Source organism: Anser anser (assembly GCF_964211835.1).
Source record: "Anser anser genome assembly, chromosome: 1".
Taxonomy (NCBI): Eukaryota; Metazoa; Chordata; class Aves; order Anseriformes; family Anatidae; genus Anser; species Anser anser.
The window spans coordinates 196,981,050-197,005,337 of record NC_139720.1 but is presented as its reverse complement, the minus strand read 5'-3'; the positions used below and the strand labels follow the sequence as shown (position 1 = coordinate 197,005,337).

The following is a 24,288-nucleotide window of genomic DNA, read 5'->3' as shown; positions in this document are numbered from 1 at the left end:
TGTCTCAAGATGCACTGAGGCACAACCTCTCCTTTTAATATTTCCCATTTTATGCTGCTTTTTAGAACACTGTAATACCTTCCAAATTAAAGAAGAAGTACATAGATAGATCCTCTAGTGATGTAAAATTGTGAAAGGAATGTTAAAGATTTGGGGCAAGTTTTATCTAATTAGAAAGTAATTAATTACTTCTGTCCTGAAATATGAAACTCCGGCTGTTAATTTTATGAGTTGATATGCCTTAAGCAAGGCACAGAAAACAGTTTTATGAAAGAACTTAGGAAAATAGAAATTTTCTCATATAAACTGTTAAGAGTTTTGCACGTTGATGGTACTTATAATTTTTTTTTTTTTCTGTCTAGTTTGGACAGGAAATCAAAATTTAAATCAGAGAAAGAGTAGCAGAACAACTGATAAAGCTTCCACATGTGTAAATTCTGGCTTCTTCACTGTGAGATCTATTTCACGTTCAATCAATTTATTAACCAAGACATTCCCCCTCCCCACCCCATTCTTCTCCTTTGTACCCCCAGCAATTTACCAGGATTCCTTCTGTGGATTATCTAAAAGCAGGGAAGATGTTCATGCATCATTATCATGCCTGTTGTCACATTGGATATATTATACGGGTTTTCAGGCAGAATATTTTGTCTTGGAGACAGAAATGAAATATCTATTCTGTGAAAGAAGTGATGAGCTAAAACAGAATCACAGCAGCAAAGGCTCCTGCAGCTTCTGGGCTGGATTCAGTCCTGTGGACGGTGATAAAGAATTAATCATCCTTTATGGTCCTCATGAATCTGGTGACTGAATCTGTTTGCTATTGTATTAACTCTTACAAGGAAGTTTACTTATTTACATTTTAAAAAATGCTGCCTGATGCTGCATTATTTATGCAAACAAATCTGCTAAAAAGGAGGAGCCAGTCACTTAATACAGAATGACTGTCTTTGCATGAGCATCACGATCAGTTTTAATTCTGTACATTTTAATTCTCTGATTGTGCTTTGAATTTTTGACATTTTCTTGTGAGCTTAACAGGCAACTGTCCAACAGTTTAAATGTAGTGTTTGAATCGGTCAACATTTTTTGCATGAGAAAACAATTACATTTTATTAGTCTGCCTGTCGTGTCTTACCCCACTCTGTGACCAGTGCTCTTCTTTGATCATAAATGATGAAGTGTAGCCTGGATGTTTAGTGGAAAGCCAGTTCTTTGTAAAATTCCACTATGGATCAAAACCCAAAGTTCTCTCCTTTCCATTCATTTCTTGAAGTCTTTTTCATTCAAGAAATGTTGTTACAAACAAGCAAAAATTACTTAGAATCTAACACACTGATACACATTTTGATGCTAAATTTATCCCAGGACAACTGTGCTTCTGTTCTGTTTAACACCACATGTATATCAGTTTTGATTTATAATTCCCAAATAACCAAGGATTGTTATTAATGTCATGTGATGTTTCCTATTAATGAATTACATTAAAAAGAAAAGAAAAATAAAAGCAGATATGCACGTTTACATATGTATGTATATATATGCAAAAATATGTGTATGTAAATATATATTTTTTAACCTTATAACTTTGTATAGATGTATGTTTGTACACATATATGTTACAAGTTTTCCTGGGGCCCTTGTTTCCAACAATGATTTAAGTCAAAGTTCCCAAACATGGACTTCATTTAAGATTAACGAAAGGATTAGTAAGGCAATAGCAATTTACTGTTATAAAAGTATAACAAATATATGCTCTTACAATAAACTTAAAATAATGGTTCTAATTAGCAAACGGAATCCAACATTTTCCAGTTGTCTCATTAAAATGAAATTAGATGCAGAGTTGGGAATTTTAATTCAAAACATTCACCTTTACTGTTCAAGTGTGTTGCTGAATGAGTTCCTAGATTATTCTAGTAAATGTCCCTTCTAACGTACTTGCAAAATGCGGGGTCCAGTCTTGTAAACATTCCCTTTCAGAAAGACGACATCGGAAGAATTTCACTTCAGAAGGAAATGGGAGATTGTATAAAATGACTTAAAACAAGGAAAGATTATTTCCATGTGTAATACCGTAATCTAATTTACATTCCTACATCTCAAAAAAATTGATGTTGTATTCTTAGTAATTACTGAATACTGACTTGCTAGAAGCAAGATTCCCCAGTTGAGGTAACTGCACTGAAACCAATGGTGGAATGAAATTTTACATTTGTGAAGATATGGAAAATTCTCATCACCTCCTTTAAGGTGTGCAACCCAGGGCCCTGTCTCCTGACAATGCTTACCTCCCTGTTAGCAGCTGTGTAAGTAACCAAAGGTAACTTGTCTTCCTCTATTTCACACAGAGCATTTGTTGTGAAATACTATGCCCTCGGAGTAAGAAATTATATCAAGTTTGAGAAAAAAAAAAGAAAAAGAAAAAAGATTGGAATACCTCAGTGCCTTGTATACCATAAACTAATATTTCTAAGGCAACACAATGAAGAAAAATGAAATATATGTGTTTGAGAAACAAGCACTTTAAGTAGTAATGCCAGGGAAGAATTTCAAACAAATTTGCAACTAAGTGAGGTTCCTGCCTAATAGCCATCCTGGGCTTGGTCCAGACCTTTTTTTCTTTAGGTCTGTGAAGCTTGAAGGAAAAGACAATTTTTAAAGATGTTCAAGGGAGACATTTCTCCATGTGGATACTCAGGTTTTGCCAACAAAGTGCACAGCTACAACTAGAGGCTTTGGTTGTGAAATATCCCAAGGCATGAGCTGCCAGCTATGCATACTTACCTGCTTCCGCACCATCACAGACCACCACAGAGTATGACTGTCTTCTTCTAGCTGTGACAGGACACTTCTGAGTCGTCCAACTTGGGGTGGGTGGAGCTCACAAAATAAGCTCCTGGGGTCAGCTCCACCCTGGAGCTCCCACCCCCAGGGAGTTGTACAACTTGGGAAAGAGTGTATCAAGGACCAGCAACACCAACAGCACATTGGATCTCCCCACTTCCTTCCAAAACCACCCTTGCTCTTCCCCCTTCAGCCTTCCTAGTCCCTTAGACCCACAGAGGAGACAGCAGAGGCAGAGATGGGCAGAGGATGTGGAGAGAGGTAGAGTAAGTGGAAAATGTGAAGGGAACCAGCCTTGGCAAGCAAAAACTGCTAAATGCTGTGTTTAGATGCTCAGACTTTGTTGTTGTTGTTGTTGTTGTTGTTGTTTTGTTTTGTTTTGTTTTTCCTTCACAGCTCCGCTCCCTTGCCCATTGTCCCTTATCTTATATTTAGGCAGTTAATTACTCTCATATATCCATATGGCTTTCAAAACTGTCCTGTTTAAGATCACCCTTGCATCTCTTCAGTCTTTTCTTCCAGAGCCACTTTGAATTCTAATCCCACCACCCTGAGCCCCTTCATCTTACATAGGTTGCTTACGTTGCATGCCTAGTTTTACAAGGGCAAATGTGATTTTCATGGATGCAAGTGTAATTTATGCATTCTATAAAAAAAAATATATAAATCCCTTTTTGTTTCTCTAAATGGTATTGAAATGTGAAGTTAATGCAAAAACACAAGTACACGAAGATAATGAAGTATGTCTCTGCTAAGCTCAGTGGTGCGTCATTTGTGCCTCATGCAGAGTGCTGAACTAAGTAAAAACTTGATCTGCATCAAATGAAGTGAACTTAACTGACTTCCTTGAAGATTCATAAACAAGAAGACCAAAGAGCAATGCTGCAATGTTGTCTGGCTGCATGGATAGCAGGAAGAAATTTGTCCAGTCATTCTGGCATCAAGCTTCAAAGATGCAGCTGATCAATAAACTCAAGTGAACACTCCAAATTGCTTGCTTCAAATTTTTTTTTTTTTTGAAAATTATCAACCAGATTTGGGTATACAAATAAATAACTGCCATGCAGATACCAACTCCACATATAAGAAAAAAACAAGGGAGTTAAACGTTTACACATTATCTTGCACACAGTTTTCCAGGTAAGCCCCCAGAAGTAGCCTTGTCATGCAGAAGGTTATAAGGGAAAGAAAAAAAGCAGTGTAAAGGTCTTTCATTTTGTCTGATACAAAATACCATATGGTTTTGCATGCTTCGTTAATGCTCCCTGCTTTGCCACCTACAAAAGCACAATGAGTTCAACCTTCAGGGGTCAGCAGTGCTCAGCATATCTCTGTGAACCAAGCTCAGAACGGCTGCAGGGACTGTTGGATAAGGGCTGAACATACTGAATATTAATCACGCAGTTTTAGATTGGACCATTTGTAATCTGAAAACTATCTAGCTATGTATCATCCCCCATCTCACTGAGAGGTAAGAATGCTGCTAATCACCAGCACAGTTCTCTCTGAGAAAAAAAAATAAATTAAATAGTATTTCTTTCAGAGGGTGCACTTAGAGAGTATTCTTGTGAATCGATTTTCTAGAGTATAATATTTACTGTTTACTTATAGTGTTGAAATTAGATAAATAGAGTAGCTTTTTTGAGCTTTCTAGTGCAGAGAGTCCTGTGTTTTGAGTGATAACATTCATTGTTGGAAAGTCTAATGCTATCAGACTAGCTGTACGTCGTCTGGAATCAAGGTTGCTAAAGCACCAGAGTTCTTGTAGTTGCACTGAAATACAAGCAGGCTAAAGAGAGGCTGCTTCACTGTCTTTTTTATGCCTAGTGGTCCTTCATACAATGTTCCACCTAAATTTTAGTCTTTGAAGATTACCCTCAAATTAGAGTAAATTAGAGCTCAGGATTTACTCACAGTGCAATGCTTTACTCCGCTAGAAGCCTACCAATTTAAATGCAAAGGAGCACAATCTTTATGGTTTTATATTTGTCTTGACAATGTGCTGTTTATGGATTCTTTTAGCATACATAGGCATACATGCATGCAAAGCCGAGAGGTTGAAGTGGAATGACTCAAACAGTGAGTCCTGTTACAGCATTAACGTTACTGCTATTTCAAGCTTTCTTACTCTTGTTAAGTAACAGTGGACTAACAAAAGGGAATAAGAATTGCGATGGATATGAAAATATAATGATGACAGTATAATAAATTACTGCTTACCATTTCCTGAGTGTTTGCAAAATCTGCCTCTTTCGAGCTACACTGCACCAAAAGCATTATAATATTAATCACGACAATACAGGGAATACATATTTGTATCAAAACCTACTTAAAGTAATAAGCATTCCTGTTCTCTAAAGACAACAACAGCAAAAAATTAAATGTTTTCATCTCATTGAAACTGTACATGATACACTGGTAATGCTACTGCATATACGAACAGGTGTGTTTATCTGTTTATACATGGTAAAAAATACAGCCTGAGCATTAGCACACTGTGTCTTGCGTGTGGAATTTTATTGCATGTAGAATAAAGTGCTCTGCATCTAACTCAGAATCACAGCAATAACCCCTGAAGGTATTTTTATTTGACCTCAAATGAACATAAAAAAAGGAGCAGCCATTTCTTTGCTATTTCTGCAGCATCTGTCAAGGCACTGGCAGTGCAGCCTCAGTGCAGAAAGTGTTAGTGCTTCTGAAACATGTTATTAGTGTAAATCTTGGCCTGGACTTGACTTTATTTTATATTTAATGACACAATGTCAAAACTACTTTGAGATGTATTAATGTAGTTGCTGGAATGAAAATACTTCTAGTCAATTAGTCTTTTGATCTAATACAGTTAGCTACACCACCCGATCTTCAAGTACTGATACTCTTGCACTACAATCTGTCTTACATCCATTATACGGTGAGATGACTTACCACAAGGGAGTAACAAATCTTGAATCCGGGTTTAGCCACAAAGTAGTCATCGGATTTGAAGGTTATCTTTATCTGATTTGTTCTTGATGTTATTCTTGGAGGTACTTCCTTGTGCCCACACCACCGTCCTCGTATAACCGTGCTGGTCTCCGATAAATCTTCCACTTCCACAAAGTCATACCTGGGAACCAGTTTGAAGGATTAATTTTTGCTGGCTCTGGTTACAGAAAGTGGCTGCAAATAGACAGAAGCGCAGCTGGAGATGCACAGACAACTGGCCCCCATTCTTCACCGCAAAGCATCAGGATAAATATTACAAATGGTGTACATGCCCACTTAGCACGAAACATACTAAGCTGCAAGCTACTGCCTGAGTGCTCAAATGGCTACTTCTGGTACTCCTGGCGCATGGCAGACAGTATTCTATACAATGTTGAAATAGCGATGTGAGGCATTTAGACCTGCTTGGTACACAGTAAACACACACATTGTGCTTCACGTGGTGGATAAATAATTTAGAGATCTGATAAAATATTATTTAAGGCAGGCTGCCTGAGCTGAGCAGCTGCAAGCATTTGTGAGCTTGCTGGTGGTCCCTGAACTCCCTGCAGCAGCAGCTGCTGGCTCCCGTCTACTGTGCTGGGGCAGGAGCCAGGAGAAAAGGAAGATGCTGGGGGCACACAGGGTAGTGCATGCTGCTGAAAGGTGATTTTTAGGACCTTCCTTGTAGGTGAAAGATGCTCCCGCTACATCACACCCTGGGCAGGTACAGCCCTGGTGCTCCTCAGCCCAAACATGGCTCTGCCAGGAGCAGGAAACACCAAACCCCACGGATGGGAGGACACAGTGATGGTATTTGCTACCACGGCCTGCTTGTTCATGTGGTTGGGTCATTTATTGAGCTCATTTACTGAGCTGGAGAAAAAGAAGAAAAAGAACAGTCCTGATTTCACTGCATCTGTGAGAAAAACAGTCCCTCAATATCCGTGGAGCCAGAATTAGGCCCCACACATTGCAGCCAGCAAGGGAGAGGTGATGACAAGGTGGGCAGGCCGAGCGCAGGCAAGTGGAGACAGGGAGAGCTGCCATCCCCACAGCACAGCTAAGCCTTAAAACTTTGGAGGTCTTCACTCAGGAAAGGCTTTTATTGCCAAAGCATGTGCTCTTTCCTAAGAGGGAGTTTAATATCGTTAAATGACTCTTAGCAGAAATGTGGTATCAAAGAGCTCCCCATCCCCCGGGTCTGCGGACAAAGTGCCTGCCTCTCTCCCCACTTGTGGGAGTTGAATAGCTCTGTAAATAACAGACCTGCTTTCCTTTTTCTGCTGAGAGCCCATGTGAAAAAAAATCCAAGCATGATGCAGCTTGAGAATATCAGTCCTGCTGCTTTTACATTCACAACCCCCAAATTACACAGGACAGAAAATAACAGATTCACCATAACTGAATCACTACATCTGCCCAAACCCTGCTGAAGCAAACATTTTTTGTGACATTAGAAAGTTTAGTTCAAGACTGAGGTAAATTTGTCTTGGGCTCTCTCCACCATCCCCTGCCCAGGCCCCTGCTGTCTGGTGGGGATGGATGTGGTATCCCAGAAGAACTCCCCCACCGCCCATGCAAACGTCCTCCACTGCCCCTGGGCAGCACAACAGCCCCTTTGCTGAGCTGGCAGGCACAGCTGGGGCCATGCTTTGAGGTGGTGTCAGCTGAAGGACATTTAGGTTGCCCAAAGCCCGTGGTGTTAACTCCTGCCCCAGGGCCCTGCAGGTCTGGCCTCTTGCCCTGCCACCTTCCCTGAGGCCCTGTGCCAAACAGATTGGCTCCTCCAGCAGCATCCAGTGAATACATTTCCTAAAACAAGATGTTGTGTGGTTTTCAGTAGGAGATTGAACAAAACCTTGTAGTCTTTTGTGAAAATTGCCCTGATTGGCCTCCACTTCCTAAGGCCAGGAGCCAGAGCAGCTGCTAGCAAAAATGGGGCAAAGCCCTTCTAAGTAAGTTTCTCTGCTTTCAACAGCAAAGACTTGGCTGCAAAAACCATGGGAGTAGGTGCAACTTCTGTTGTTTCTGTGCATCCACAGAGCCTCAGAGGCTGGATAACTTAATTGCTTTTTAGAATCACCCTTTATCAATTACCTGTGGAAATGCTAACAGCACTTCTAGAAAGATCTGCAAAACCTGAAATATTTCCCCCTCTGAAACAGCTCTGCTAAAATGTACCTTTTCATTCCTCAGCCTGAATGAATTTCAATCAGTTCAGCCTTAATAGTATGCAAATTACAATAATTAGCATTAATGAAAAATTGAAAGAAAACACTAGGAACTTTTTGGAAAAAATCATAAAGTCAAAAGCAAGTACAAAAGGAACTAAGGTGTAGAGACCCTGAATTACTTGTCCAATACACACAGTATTCAAGCACATGCTTTACTCAAAGCATTCATTTCAATTAAAAACATGCCTAGCTGTCTTTCTAAAGCAGCACTGGAGGGATTGTCAGGGACTAAAGTTGAAGAAAAAAACTAGTTTTGAAAAACATATTAAGCATTAACAAAAAAATCTAGCTATGCATACAGAAATGAACAGGCTTAAAGCCATTACAAGCCGTCTCTCTTAGAAATTCCTTGCTCTGGAAGTAATACTAGGCAAATAAAACTGTTCCAGTAACTCCAGGGAAAGCTCTATTTCTGAAAAGAATGTGATATTTCTCCAGCTCCTATAGTCATATGGATTACGGAAGGTCTTTGCTTCTCTCTGCATCCTAAATTAGCTTCTCTGGGAAAAGCAGGCGGAACATCTTCCAAGATGGTCAAAGTCCAGAGTTCCAATAATGGCTTGACTTCCCCTCACTGTGCCACCACCTTTAATGACTCTTGAAAGAAAATATTTCATCTTTTTCCATGGTAAATTAGCCCTCTGTTTCAAAGTTGCAATGATTTAAGGTCAGCCACAGTTTATCCACTATGTAAATATTAACAGGCCGCTTCTGAATGCATTAGGCTTTCAATCTGCAAAATTGTTCGAGGTGCTAGGAGGTAACTTATTACTGTGCTGCTGATCTCAGACCAGCAGCACCCGAGCAGAGCAGAAGCTGCCAAGACAATAAATGCGCAGGAGAGGAGAGCCAGCTTCAGTCTGCATTCCTTTATTGCTAAATGGAAAACAAACCTGCAGAAATGGTTCTCTCTATTGGTAACGCAGAAAATCAACAAAGCAAAAACACACAAAGAAAATCCACCCTGTAAAACCCTGCAGAGCTACCAAGTCCTATAAATGCAAATTAATTAACAAAGAAGATAAGATAAGCAGGGTCTGGGTGTGCAGAAATCCTAACAACTGAGTTCTCTGCATAGATAAGGCACAAGTAACGGCATGATCAGGCAGAGAGCTGGAAGCTGAGACTTGAGCTTTTGATGTAAGCTGCATCACAGTAATCTGGCTTTTGGAGCACACGGCAATCTTGAGCCTGCTGTCCCTCACAGACCACATAGTTGAACAAAGGAAATATAAACAAACCAAAAAATTGTATTTATAGCATTTTAGCGAATGCTGGCGAGATTCAGCTTTGTGCTCTGCTGTTGCAAAGCAGTTTATCCACCTGGGTTAATCAGCCAGATCAACCGAGCTTATGGCCATTTTGGCCTAAAAGAAAAAAACAAAGGAACTGCAATACGGTAGAGTATACCCTATTAGATATATTACTGTGCAGAGTATACTGATGTTTGTGGGCCTACATTTAAAGGTTTTTAAAAGAAACTGTGCCAGTGAAGAATAACATTAAAGATAAACAAATAATTTGAAGAACATCATTATATTTTTCAATGCATTTTTATTTGTCCCTCACACCCCAATACATACACATACCTACTCATGCACTCCACCCAGTGCCTTACACCTACTGAAAAAGATGTTTTTGCCTGGCTGAAACATGACAGAGCTAATAGAGGACAAAATGCTGTTAAAGTAGTTCCTGAGCTGTTAGGTAGCTGGATTTGAGTGTACAAGTGCATTGTAACTGGAATGTTATAGAAGGATAAAAGCCTGCCAAAACTTCTTCAAGTCTAGGGTAGCTCAGTTTATGATAAACTCGAAGACCAAGGCATGTTGGAAGGAACTCCTGGAAGCCTGGGGCTTGAAGCAGGGCCAGGGTTACTCGGGTTTTGGTTTGTGGTCTCATGCCAATGTCCACGCCGTTAAGCTAGAAGGTCATACTAAGGAGCTCTTTGCAATATTCCACACAAGACAGTTTGCCACTCACCTGCAGATTTCATTTTCAGGCTCTTCCAGTCCAAACTGATTATCAAAGGCCAGCTGGATCCTGGTGCTCTCCGGGGAGTGGAGCCGCCACGTCAGCAGGAGGTTCCTGGGGTAACTGCTTGGGAAGCGAGGACTGTGGATGCAGCCGTTCCCTGCCACACTGATGGTCTCTTCTTTTCGGTACAAGTCTGTGAGGTGATTGCTCTCTGTTAGTAGTCACAACTTGTAGAAATTAGTATGTTGTTCCAGTTACAGGAAGGCAAAAAACACAACAATTTATAAAACAGAACAAATTATTTGCATTTAAAGTCTATGACTTCTTAAGACTTTAAAGTTGGAACTAGGAGCATTCATTATTAAATAGGAAGCACAAAGTACATTCTCTTAATTCAACCCCCATTAAACAATAAGAACAACAATACTCAATTGTACACCGTCTTTATTTTATGATAAATATATCATTACTTTTACATCAATATTGATTATATAACTCCCGTCTCGCTATTTCAGTTTTAAAACAGAATTTGAGCTTTAATACAAGTTGCAAACATGAGAATAATCAAGTAAGACAGAGCGAAGAAAAAAGGCAAACATCCCTGCTTCACAAATTTGATGCTCTGGGGAGAGATGCTCTCTGAGCAAAACAGCAATAACGAGGAAAGAGTGACTGGAAGTTTGTTTATTGTGCTTAAGTATTTCCTCTCAGAAGCATGTGTTAGGTCACATTCTGACAGTCTTCTTATGGCGTGATTCTTCTGGTGTCAAAGGACCATGAATACAAGTAGGTTCTCCACACTTACAATGACAGAACAGAAACCGGAAGCTGGCTCACCCACCACCATAATGAGTAACTTCAAGACAAACAACCAAGCTCTTACTTCATTAAAATTTCACAACTTTGCCTGAGCAAATACTCAATTGTTCCTAAAGTTTGCTTGTGCTGAGGTAAAACCTCAGCTGCTGTAAATCCCTCACTCCAAAGATAATGGGAACTGCGTCAAGACCCAGCTCCCTAAAAGTCAAAATGTCCTCTCAGTTGCGCCATGTACTTGCATTGTCCAGCTGTTACCAATAGCGGAATTTGGCTCCCAGCACTGACAAATGGCAAACAACTAGATTTTTGCGCACTGAAAATTTTAGTGTGGTGAAATTTCAAAGATCAGATGGCTTCAAGGCAACATGCAGTTTCCAGTCAAGATATTTGAATCTGAGCCTCCATATGTGAAATGACTATCTACACTTCCCATATAATGCATGGAGGTCTTGAGTAATTGAGCCCAGCTAAATTACTCACAGATTTCTAACACCATTTACGATATCATATGATTTCCTTCCTGGTCTCCATGAGGATGGAGAGGTCCAGCAACACATCTATCAGTCTCAGAGTCCTGTAAAGCTGTGCTGTCTCAGAGAGCCACCTGTGTGTCAGCAAGCTGAGATCCTCCTCAACATAGTCAGAGGGACTTACACTCTGATAGGTCTTCACTCAGTTACCCAACTGCATTGAACAAATGTTAACATGGGCACTAGCTTTCATGTAAACATCTGAGCTCTGGTGTCCTGATCTTAAACTGAACATCAGCCCCAGTTTTGTGCTGAAGATTTGGTCAACCTCAACTGCAGGCAGCCTAAATGTAAAACCAATGCCTTCTCCTGACTTTGGCTGTTGAGGAATTCTCACCACCAAACCACTCTACTTAATTTCAGAACCAAGACTCAATAATACACTGAATATCCCTCCCCCCCCCCCCCCCAACAAACAAACAAACAAACAAACAAAAAACCTAAGCAAATAAATTTCTTTTTTAGTTAAATACTCATGGAAAACAGAAACCCAGAGAAATGTTGCAAAATTCGTGGTAAGTGAATTTACTTTTCAGGTGGCTTTTCACTGGTTTCTGGCTGTAAATACCTCCTTGCACAAAGCTGTAAGCAGTGTGGATGTGTGTCAATGGTTCATTGTACCCTTCTGACAAGGTAATAATTCTTGCTTCCAAACAACCTGAAACTTAGAAGATAAAAGTCTGTGTTTCTTGTAAAAATCTCCAAAGATCTATTTGTGACATCTTTTTAAGATGCTTTCATTCAAGATGAAATGTTTTCACACCCTGAGCCATCCTTTCTAAGCAAATACAGCCTTGACTGCATAGTTCACAAAGTTTTGTTTGTTTTGTTCTGTTTTGACCAAGTGATTTTGCACTGGGAAACTGAAAATTCAATGAAAATAAAGACCACCTGCAAATGAGTTTTGTTGTAATTTTCATCAGGAGCATCTATACACAAGTCTGTTATATATATATATATATATATTTCTGTAACAACAACAAAAAAAAAAAAAAAAGAAACCAACCAACAAACAAAAAACTCTTTTCTTTTTTTTTTTTTCTTTTGTCTTTTTCCCTAATCTGGAATGAAACAAAATGTCCAGCCAACCCTACTGAGTTCCTTCAGAAATGGTGAGCAACTTTGGACTCTGAGAACACCCAGTACACCAACCCAAGAGGAGAGAGGATATTCACAGAGTCCAAAATGTCCAGGAAAATGGATAAAAATAAAACAGTTTTGATGAAAGCAAATTCTGCACTTTTGAATGAAGCAACCATGCCCTAAGTCAGAACAAAGGTTACCATATTAAAACATAGCAAATTCCTCCTATACCTGAGAGTATTTTTTTTTCCCTTGGGCAGTAAATTCTTGCAATTTTCCCACTATAACCACACATTTCATTGGGGGATTCAATGTAGTTCATATTTCTCACAGAAAGGTTCCCCTTCCCAGCCAGATATGAGCACAGATGGGCTTGTATATGTACCCCAAACAAAAAAATCTGTGCATGTTACTCAGCACACCAGTAGCAAAAGCATGTTACCAATGTTCTTGTTCCCCAAGGAGACATGCTCTGTCAGTTTTTCATCTAACTGAAACTCTGAATCCAACAGATTGGGGTGCTCTGCCCCTGCTGACTAGCTCAGAGCAATGCCTGGCACAGCTCTGCATTATCCAAGTTGAACAGGTAAATTGAGAAATAAAGCAGCACATTGAAAAGCTTATAAAATCAAAGCACAGTGACTTATCTCTATCATAGCAAATACAGCAATTATAGAGTAACTCATTATAAGGAAAGGCTAGAGGGAAGAATGGGAGAAGAATTCTCAATAAAAATATAACAGGATGAAGGTATGGCTTTTCCACACAGAAAGAAAATCTGTTTGACAATAAAGGACACAAATGCTGTTTCTATAATCCTTCACAAGGGATGAAATGCAAAGCCACTCAGAGCCTTCACTTGACACTGGAGTAGACTCTTCAAGAGCTTTCAAACAGTTTGATTCCCTCTTACCTCTGTCCCCATGTGCTAATTTACAGTCTGAAGTAGTGCAGCCAGGAATGGATCTACAGTTTTCTAATAGGATTTTCTGTGCAGTTTTGCAGAATTAACTGGTTTAAATAGACTTGGGAACATGGTCAACCCAAATTCAGTCTCTGGAGGTTGGCCCCTCACAAACTGTCAAGTATCGGGGAAACAGCTTGAGGAGATGTAAGCAACTCCTGTATTTCTTGTAGGAGCTAAGACATGAGACTGAAATAACAAGACCATTCCAAGCAGACAAGCATTTCAAACATTGTCCTCATCAGATATGCTGGGGGAAATCATGGAAATCAGATACTGGACATGGGGAAAGTCAGAAAAAAAAATTAAAAAAAAAATTGGAGAAAGATGTAGGCAAAGGAAAAGAGAGTGCCTCTTTCAAGGCACAGAACTGTCCCAAGCTGTAATGCAATACAATGCAGTATTACACAGTGTCCTGAATGCCATGCAGTAACTGTATTCCTTAATGCTTTATGGTACTAAATAAAAGATGACAGTGGGTAATACACTACCTGTCACATTTACTAAAAAGCATATAAAATCATTTCACAATGAATAAAAGAAAGCGTTAAGTCATAAGGCAAAAACAGAGTCCGTTTAAGCAATACGCACAAGGAGGATATTCTAGATGGCAGGAGCTAGAAAGACGTCCTTACACATGGGGGAGGGAGCCTATTTCATAAGAAAGATGAGTGAGATGGAAGCTGGGAGACATTCTTTGCAGTAAAGCAATTCCCTGCAGAGGCTGAACTGACTGCAAAACAACTTTATTTATATTTTACTTTTCTGGACTAACCTATCTTTTATTCCCTTAATTCATGCCCAACTAATATTTTTAAACTTACTGGTCTACACTACAGCCTTCTGGGTTAGAGGAGCTCCCATTGTTTATAGAAGATGCATTTTCAGATGTGTTTGCCTCCCTCCACCCGCATGGAGATCAGCTGAGCGTTATACACAGGGGGAGGTCCAGCCCAATACTCTGAAAACAGGGCTTGTCTGAAAACTGTCCCCAGCATGAGTGCCCAGCACACCCAGTGATTCTCCTTCCCAGCTAGGGCATGCTCTCCTAATGTCATGCTGCATGAGCAGCAAGATCTAGAAACACCAGTTTCATCCTGCGTTTGCTCTGGATGTCTGCATTTCCTAGTAAGCTTTCACAATGTATCTACATGCTATTGGTGAACCTGCTCCCAGCCCTGACATACCTGATACAGAAGGAAGTCTGCTTTTATTATCATCGCTCAACAGACAATGAGTTCCTTCACTTAAAATCAAAATAAAACCAAAATGCAATTACTGCTTGCTAATAGCTAATCTGCCATCTGTTCTTGGATATCCATTGAGCAAAGAGAGTCTGTAAGTGCCAATTGCTTCAGAAAGGAGAAGAATTCAGAGAATGACCTTGTCTAAGAGCCTAACCAATAATATGGAATATTTAGTCCCACTTTTCTAAGGTTTCTGGAGTTTTAACCTCACTACTAAAGGCGTTTTTCTGTGTATAAGTTTGTTTCTTTCTTCCCCTTGTACATGTACTTGTAGAAGTTGGCCAACATCAATAAACTTTGACACAGTGGTAGAAGCTGAAAAGATACTACATTCTGACATGCTTTATGACAAGAAGTATACCCTCTTAAATCCCATGGAGCATAACCTGATGAGCTCATCCTCTGTTACAGTTCGGGAGAAAGTTGCTGGAAACCATGTGAAGTTCATTTCATCACTTGTGAAACTATTTGTTTTATTTCAGGAAATAACCTTGGGAGTTTGCATGCGGGAGTTTTCCAGATATAACTCTCCTCCCCCACTGCTGCCGTCTTTGAAACAAATACAGTGGTCAATGGTTTGCCACCAGTTTTTAAACAAAGGAGATAACCTTCGGAGAGAATAATAGCTCTTCAGTTCCTTCAGTTGAAAATTAGCCTGATCTAAATAGCTGAATCCTCTGAGTGAGAAGCAAAGAACAGTAAAACATTTTTGAATCCAGGCCACAAATCATTTAATCTTGGGGACAAGCATGCCAAACAAGCTGTATTTATGGCAGCCTGTTCAGATATTCATTGGCTTTTTTTTTTTTTCTTTCCTCCACCCTCCTGCAATAAGGAGAAACTTTATTTGTTATCCATAAGGTTCTGCGTAAATCAGAGAAAAAGATGACAGACTTCATGGTCGAAATAGTGTATTTCATAACTGGTCACAGCTTATTGGGAAGATATAAAACTGTAAGGTCATTTACCTAGTTAAAAATATTATGCATATATTTTTAGTGAATATAAACAATAAAATGAATCTTAGATAGTCAACACAACATTATGTTTCTTCTCTCTAATGCAGAAAATAACACTACACACTAGTACGTGTCTTAGACATCTCTGTCATTTCAGGGACAGAAGCTTCATACATCTAGCTCATTTCTGCTCCTATAGACAGTCATCAGTAAAAGATCTGCAAAAACACAGAATGGGCCTGCATGGGTGTCTGCGGAGTGAGGGAGGGAATGGGTTAGGATTGCCATAAATGAGAGTGGAATAGCACTTTAAGCCTCTCCAGACTTAAAGTTGTAAATTTAGGCTCACTAAGTGGTACTAAACTGGGAAAAAAATCATTTTGGAATAAGAATGCATAAGTAAGAGCATATCAGGCCAGGGGATCCAGTCTGAAGCATTACCTTAGGTTGTGTTCAGCTCAAGGATCAAAACCTAATAAGAGAGCAGAATTTTAACACCACCTCATATTCCTTGCCACGCAGTTACCAAGCAATTAATAAGTGGGCCCCAAACCCACTGGGAATGATGAAAGACTCAGTCAGGTAGGCTGGCCTCTGAACTTCAAACAAGCAGCTCAAGTTACTTGCTCCTTCTCTTATCAACAGGCCCTTACTTTTGATGAGGAACATGTAAGATATTCCAGACATCAGAGTTCAAATCCAAAGCATGACCAGTGCTGTCACTGGAGTAATATCAAAAGATGCTGTGTGCATGTTCAGTCAGATTCAGATCTGACATGCACTCATCCAGTTCCCTCCAAATTCCTGAGCTGTGTGGCTAGAAGAATATATTTTATCGTGTATATAGGGCATATCAAAGCATGAAAAACTGAGCTGTAGTTAAAAGAAGCAAACTTATCCAGTGTTAGAACCAGCACCAAAGGTATCAGAGAATGGAAAAAAACAAACAAACAACAAAAAAAAAACAGACCGCTCTCTAAAATTCAATTCAGAGCCATCATCCATTTTATAATAGAACAGTTAGTAGTCAGTGTGAGTCTCTGTGCAGAAAACCCCATGAGTCTTGGAATTACATATTCAATCTGCTGTTTAACAGGACCTCAGCAAAGACTATTCACGAGAATATTAATTGGGCAATTGATAAGGAAGTCCAGGCACATAACTCACAGAGACAGCCTGTTACAGTGCTTCTCACTATAATAAGCATTATTTTATTCTAATTTAATAATATTTGTACTGTTGAATAGTCACCACCATAACTGCTTTATGAATGTGATTCTAAAGAAATAGTCCTAAAATGAAGGACAGGCCTGCCTGGATTTTGGTGAGATGAAGACTGACTCGTCTGTGTCACCCTTGGTAAGCACCTTGCTCAGACTTGAACTGTGCTCCACAGATGAACACTGAAAAAACAAATCCTTACTTGTTTTTATGGAGATAACAAAATGAGACATTTGCTTTCTGCAATCAATTTTATTACTTGCCTTTATTTGACCTCTTGATAGAGATTTCATTCTACACAAAAGGACGTGCTGAATGTCATAATTAAAGAAAAAGTGTCTATAGAAAAACAACATATGCTACGCCAACACATAAAAAATGTTGTTAACTGCCAGTTCTTTCATGGGTGGTTGTGTTGCAATGGATTGGACTTCCTGCTGGACTCTTACACCAACAGCTGAATGTATTTTTCTCTTGAGATTTCATAATTAAGTATGAAAAAGGAAAATGCATATAATCAAGAATGTGTAGTTTTAATGATGTGGAATAGGACCAATGCAAATAACCCCATGATCATGAGAACAAAAATACAGAAAACCTTGAGAAATCGTTTGAAAAAAATAAAGAAGGAAATTACTCTCCTGGTGCTGCAGAGAACACAAGGGAAACCCAATAACTGAAGCGGAAGTTTGCAATGAGTGCTGACACCTCCATGAACAGGCTGGTACATAACAAACTTGTTCTAAGGCTGATCAGCAGATGTGTAGTGCCTTGAACAAGGTCATGATAGACACAACTGCTTTTAAGCATGAATATCAACACTGGACTTTGGCTCATATGGTTTTGCTAAGTGAAGAACTGGAGAATGTGAACTAGAGAAATTTTGTTGTTTAGGCAGTAGTTTCAGGTAAGCAGGCCTGTGCAGGAAGTTTCCTTTATGTTCTTCTGGTGTAATGAAAAGATACTAATTTTCATTTTCCTTTCATTATTTTTCAGATGTTTATGACCAAGGACTATTTTTATCAGAAATCTGGTGTGACTTGTTGTAAAAGAGGATTTAAGATATTGTTTTAGAAACTAATTCAGTCAAACACTCCTAAGATTCAACAAGATGTGGAACTACCTTAAAGAAAAAAAATATTGATAAAAGGAAAAGACAAAATCAGTCAAAAGGGGAAAGGTTTCTCATGCTAAATATATTGTAGCAGATTACTGAGTGGAAGGTCATATGTTAAAACATTAGGCAGTAAAAGAAGAGGCTGATTCAAAAGACAAATCAAAGCAATTTTCTGTTACAATATGAGTTTCTTTACCCTCTGTGTCAGCACTGAAACTCTAGATCCAGAATCTCTGGAAGGGACTCAAGTGTTTCTTCTTAAAATGCAAAGTCTGGCAACAGTGTTCTGGTAGACATCTTTTCTGTGGCCTGATTTTGTCACAGGCATGTTTTTAGTCTCTTAGGGTCAGTATATGACTAATTGCACAATGATAAAAATATTGAAGTCCCCCCCAGCTAGGCGCCCCATGTTGGACCTGGTAGCTGAAATGAGACCTGGAGCACTAGGTCCAGTGCCAGACTACCTGTTACGCATCCAGGGAGAAAATGATCAGGATCAGACAGTCTATAGAGTGTTAACTACCAGAAGACGCATGTTTGGCAGCAAGCCATCTTTTAGTAAAACTTCTACATACATGTGCTCTCTTAGGACTGATAGCCATGGATGCCCTCATTAAGACATGTATCTAGGCTTCTCCAAAAAAAAAAAAAAAAAAAAAAAAGAACAATGCAGGCAGATCTCACTGTAGGTAGTCCTTTCCTTTTTCTATAGTAGCCTAGCACCACGCCTTTGCAAGGAAATGGGAGCTTGTGGCTTGTGTTGCTCTTGTATTTGTTTGAGAGAATTCAGACCACATCTGTCTCCTCCCCAGGGATAGATGGGTTCTGGATGATGCTTCCAAGATGGGCTGTCCATTTGCCAAGAAATAGTTAGAGGTAAAGTGCACAAGCAGTTCTTGGAGCAGGGACCAGAACTTGAGACTTAGCCACAAAGGAAGGAGCCAGCAACTTTCTACTTTCTGGCTCCAAGGCACCCTGTCCTGGGTCTCTGACAGTTTAGACCAGAGTACACCATGGCTCCCTTTCAGCCCTCATGCCTGAGTTTTCTTATGATGGAAACCACAGCACTGGGGCAAAGAGGACAGTGTACATTGATACATTGAGGTCTTTTCCCAGCATGGAGGCAGAACACAAGTGAGACCCTGGGGAAGGTTTTCCATCATTTTAGATAAAACCCTTGTGCTGAGAAACATTTCCCCAGTCTGGAAAGCAATTTAAGTCATACATACTGAAAGTACCGGATACTTTAAGTGCAGAGGATCTTTCCTGTAAGTGCTTAGGATTTTCTCTGAAGGTTTGGCATCAGAGCGCTACAGAGCTGTCAGGCGGATAGATACTGCAATTTAACAAAGTTTCCAGGCACATTCATAAAATTCTTGGCTGTGGCCTTGCTTTACTGTTATGATCTTGCACCAGAAGATCATCTAGAGATTTCCTTAGTCCTGCACCAAAGAATGAAACTACATGTGGCAGAAATACCTGGTGGGAGAGCTCATTCTTCGCCAGTAGGATTGGTAGGGATCAGTGGCTGGGAAGATGATGCTGGTGTGCAGCAGCACAACCCACAAGCTCAGGTGCTGCTGTGCCACATGTAGCAACAATCTCTTACACCGGCTCTGCTACATTCTGATCACAAAATTAGAAATGGAGTTGGCTCTCAAAGTTCCATGTCCATATCCCAGATTCCCAACTACTTTCTGGAAAAAACAGCTGGCTACCAAAAGGAAGTGATTTGAAACATTCCCTCTAGGCTGGAAGGGGAGAGTTTGAACAAAAAAAAATAGAATTGCTGAGAAGTTGTGGAGCTAAGCCACCACTCAGGCTCAACTCATACTGCTGCCCCATGCAGTCCCTGCGACATCCATACCACCTGCATTCAGCTCCAGTAGTACTGGGCTTCATGTACGTCAAGCTGGCCAGTCTCAGCTCCAAAATGAGTGTAAGGATGGTAAGCAATGAGAATCACATCATTTTTACGTCCCACTGTGGAATTTACTTTCACTTAGTGATACTGACTGCATGAATCAAGCCATCTAGAGCAAGACTTTGTTGTCTTGCTCTTTCCTCATTGTAGTGCACAACAGTGGAGGGACGATGGAAGCAGTAAAAAGGCACACAAGGTTAAAGGCAGTTCTGAGGTCAGCAGATTGCTGTTCTGCAGTTCTCTGTTTGACGGGGGGGGGGGGGGGGGGAGTAGGTTCTTGTTGGTTTTGCTGTCTGTTTACGTGAACCTGACAATTTCACTGTCGATTTTGTGGCAGCTGGAGAATCCAATCAACGCCACAGAAACAAGGTGAGGGAGAACTTCTCCTCTGAAAATTTTACAGTTTACGAGATAAAGTCTAGAAGAACTAAGAAGTCCTGAGACAAATGATTAACATTCAGCAAACCAGTGATTGGACAAAGAATTGCATATGTCTAGCCAGATTTCTACTGCAAAACCCTAACTGGGCAATGCCCTTAGAAAACCAGGTTTTGTTCTTTACCCAGAAGCTCCTCAAACAGGATGGAAAAATACAACTATTAATAATAATTAAAACAACGACAACACCAAAACAGTACTTTCTTCTTTTCTAGCAAATTAGGGCACAATAAAAAGAACATATGCATGGATGTTTTCTTCCTGAGAGAAAGATTTTCTGCCTGTTTCACCTATTAAATAAATTTCACCTCATGCATTTTCACCTGAAAAAAAAAAGTGATCAGAGCAGAACTTGAACTTCTGCTGCCATGTGTTCTCAAACCTACTGTAATACGTTTCCCTGTGTTTAGGTTTGCTGCCAAGAATTTAAGAGCAACAAAAGATACTGCATGAGCAGATGAAAACACATTGAAACCTGTGTGGAGAAAACCACATTCAAGACTCCCCTAAGACTCTGTGGGAATAGACAGTATATATCTTTATGTTCTGAACAGAGTTGAGTATACTGTTGGCAAATCAAGAAGTAATTAAATAATCCTTCACTTTCATGGGCCTTCAATGAACTCTCTCTTTTAAACAGAAAAAAGGAGTCCACAGTGTAATCATGCTGGAGGTAAAACCAAGCTTCAAAGTTGTCCTTTGACTGCAGGTTCAGTGAAACGTTTGACAGAAAAAGAATTGAGCAGTTACAATGACAAATTCAGCCAACTTTGTCTCCAGATCTCACAAGCAGGAACCCAAAGCAGCACATTTCACTCCTCTGGCTCTCAGAACAACATAACTTTAACCAGCAGACACCCTTAGCCCTTAGCATCCCCTCACTCTAAAGCTTCCAGACAAAAAATGAACCAAACACACTCAATTTGCCCCTACCTTGCTGAAAGACTAGTTCTGTCGAGAAATGCCGGTCGATGTTGGGGCAGAGGATTTAAGAGAGAAATCTCAGGCTATCCCTTACTCCTGTTGACCTAAACTGCATACTAAAAAAGCAGAGAAGCAAACAATGGTGGGATGCACGCTTCTGGCCACCAGACAGGAGCCTGATAGTTGGCTGAGGCATGACCAGAGCAGATCCCCAGGAGCAGTGGGACCCTGCATGTGGAGAGTGATGCCAGGCCACCAGGGCTTACAGCCTGGGGGCTGTTGGCAGCATTGGGGTGGGAAGGCCCACTCTCTGCCTGTGATGGATGGGAAGTCAAGGGGTGCTATTTCACTGCCCTCTCACCCCGGCTCTGTGCTGGCATTGACACTGCACATCTAGATGAACTCAGGTTCCCGAGTCGCTTGGGTCCTGCCCACTAGAAAGGCACAGCTGTGTGTTCACTATTTAACATGGCTTCGAGCAGCTGTTTGGCCAGAAAGCAGCATGGTAAGAGGCTTACGTGACTGTGATAAAAAGGGTGAGAAAGTCCAATAAACACAGTATTCTCATAGCATTTCATTTTGTGAACATGCTGTATCAGAGCTATTGAATGGAGACAGGGACATACCACACCATTGCCTGGGCATTTTTTCCCACACTAATGCTTTAAACGAAGAAGCTTACCTTTGCACCCTTTGGACTGCCCAAACAAGTGACTTCATTTGCTTTGCATATTTTGATGGCATCTAGGATTACAGTCCAGTAAGAAAAAAAAATTAGCATCAGTCCATCTCTCCTTGTAACTAGAACTGAATACATTGTGATGCCATTTTTTAAAATATCCTCAGCAATCTTGAGCCAGACATCCCCAAATTACTGCACCAAGAAAAGAAAAATAAATTCACCATACTACTGTATAAAGCTACAGTTTAGTCAGTTTCCAGAGGAAAAAAAAATAAGGAATATTAAAAGCTTTTTTATTGCATTTAAAGCCAGGAAAATAACAGTTACAAGCCACTTCACTCTTGCCAGGTTGAACCTTTGCCCAAAGGAGGAAAAATGTTTGTATGTTTGACCCATGAAAGAGAAAAAAAAAAATCAGCTTGGCAGAACAAATATGAAAACATGATTTACTAGAAATTTGGTGTCAAAAATGTATTTTTTCAGTTTCTATTTGGTCGCAAAAATTCTAGACAGCTTTTTGTTTTATTTTGTTTTGTTTTATTTTGTTTTGTTTTGTTTTGTTTGCACTTCAGTCATTCCTGCTGAGTTTATCAGTCTTTTCCGTGGGAGAACTGTCCATCAAAAGACAAAATTTTGAACCTTTCTTGATTTAGACTTCAGAAGTCCAACTCTACAGCAGACATTTAAGAGGACTCAATAAGATGAAATGGCAACAACCATTTTTGGGTTCCCTAGGGTGAAATGTTCTGTTGTTTGTCGTTGTTGTTGAAGCTTAGGCTGTAATTAAGGAAGTACCACAGTGATGACTCTGAGAATCTTCTAGTACAAACTATAATTAAATAACTGACATCTTTGGTAAATAACATCTGCATTGTGTGCTACTAAAATCAGTTGTGAGCAGTGTAAATAGTGTTTTATTTAGCTCTGCACAACTGTCCTACAGTTGCTGGCCTGTGTACTGGTTTGATTCATTTAAAGTGGTTGGTTTGCTGGTTGTTTTTTGTTGTTGTTATTTTTTTTTGTTTTGTTTTGTTTTGCATTCTCACAAGATGCTCCTGATCTCACAACAGTTTCCAAAACCTCACCTGTGATTTTTTTTTTTACTAAAACAGACTTGCAACATTGTAAACCTCCCCTGCTTTTATGAAGACTGATTCCTTCCACATCAGCCTTTTCTCTCCTAACTGCTTGCAGCTGAAGCTGCAATGACTGGTGAGATGCTGAACTTGGCTACACCCATAGGGGACATTAGCTCAGGGAAGCTGCAGCAGCAGTGGGAGAATTTCAACAAGATGTTTCACCACACTTGCTTTCCATACACTAGATTTTCCAACTCAGTCCTCATTCTTTCAGTGTAGAAGACATTGGGCAGAATTTTGGAGCCATCATCCCTTGCTTTGCTCCCTGAGAGCCTCATGGGCTAGTGATGTGATGGAGCATGCTATTGCATGGGCTGTCAATATTCATGCTCCCTCAGCATTACAGGTCCTTAAGTATTTCTCAAATCCATAGTGACATGAGCAAACATTATCAAGATTTGTGCAGCAAATATTTGGCAAGGAGAAGGCGGCTCTCCCTCCCTCCCTCTCTCCCTTCCTCCCTTTCTCCCTCCCTCCCTTCTGGGTCCAGCAGTGTCAGTACTAGCACTCACTGGCAGAAGGCAATGGCATTCCTCAAAAGAAACCTGAAATTCCAGAGAGCCCACAGGTCACAGCCTGACAAGGGTGGCCAACACGGGGGTACGTTTTTTCTGATATATAGCTGCAAAGTAAAGGCAGCAAGTTGTCTTTCTGATTCATTCCCTTTAATTAAGGGACTGATAATCCCCAACCTGCCAAATCAACTCTACCCATATGCACATTTACTTGGCTATTTCATACATAAAGCTTTAAATAAACTCCTTTTCTATTTTTTTGCTCCCACTTTTTAATGGATGCAGAGAAATGTTCTGTCAAGAAAGAAACAAATGCTCCACTAAACTCATCTCAATGGACAATTTGTTTCTTCAACACAACATTTAAGTAATAAAGAAAGAATAAACATAAAATTCTCCTACGAAATAAAATGAAAACACGCTTAAAAATACTTGTCTGAGACATATTAGAATGCTAATAAACTTAGATCAGACATTTACAGATGAAGCTCATTCGCCATATCCATTTTCATAAAGCAGCAAGACAATCTGGAACCAGAACATTTGCTTGTGTAAATCAGCAGCATCCTTACAGCGGTCACAGCTACTTACACCAGCTGAGGATCTAACCACAGTAAGAGATGAAAGGGGGAAGAGAAAACTGTAAGAACAAGATGCAGAATCTGAGAAACAGCAGGAGCAATAAATGCCTAGCACAGTGA

General features: G+C 40.0%; 1 protein-coding gene across 7 annotated transcripts in view; it reads right to left on the bottom strand.

The window, feature by feature from the left end:
* PDGFD (platelet derived growth factor D) overlaps window positions 1-24,288 on the bottom strand; it is a 145,479-nt gene that overhangs the window by 50,217 nt on the left and 70,974 nt on the right. For 2 of the 7 annotated variants that reach the window (XM_083821649.1, XM_083821652.1), the window contains exons 2-4: window positions 10,032-10,236; window positions 5,773-5,953; window positions 5,068-5,109 (exon numbers count right to left, since the gene is read on the bottom strand). In XM_083821649.1, coding sequence (XP_083677775.1) covers window positions 5,068-5,109; window positions 5,773-5,953; window positions 10,032-10,236 — 428 coding nt within the window. The remainder of the gene's footprint in view (window positions 1-5,067; window positions 5,110-5,772; window positions 5,954-10,031; window positions 10,237-24,288) is intronic. The other 5 variants (XM_083821653.1, XM_083821655.1, XM_083821651.1 and 2 more) reach the window with 3 other exon arrangements.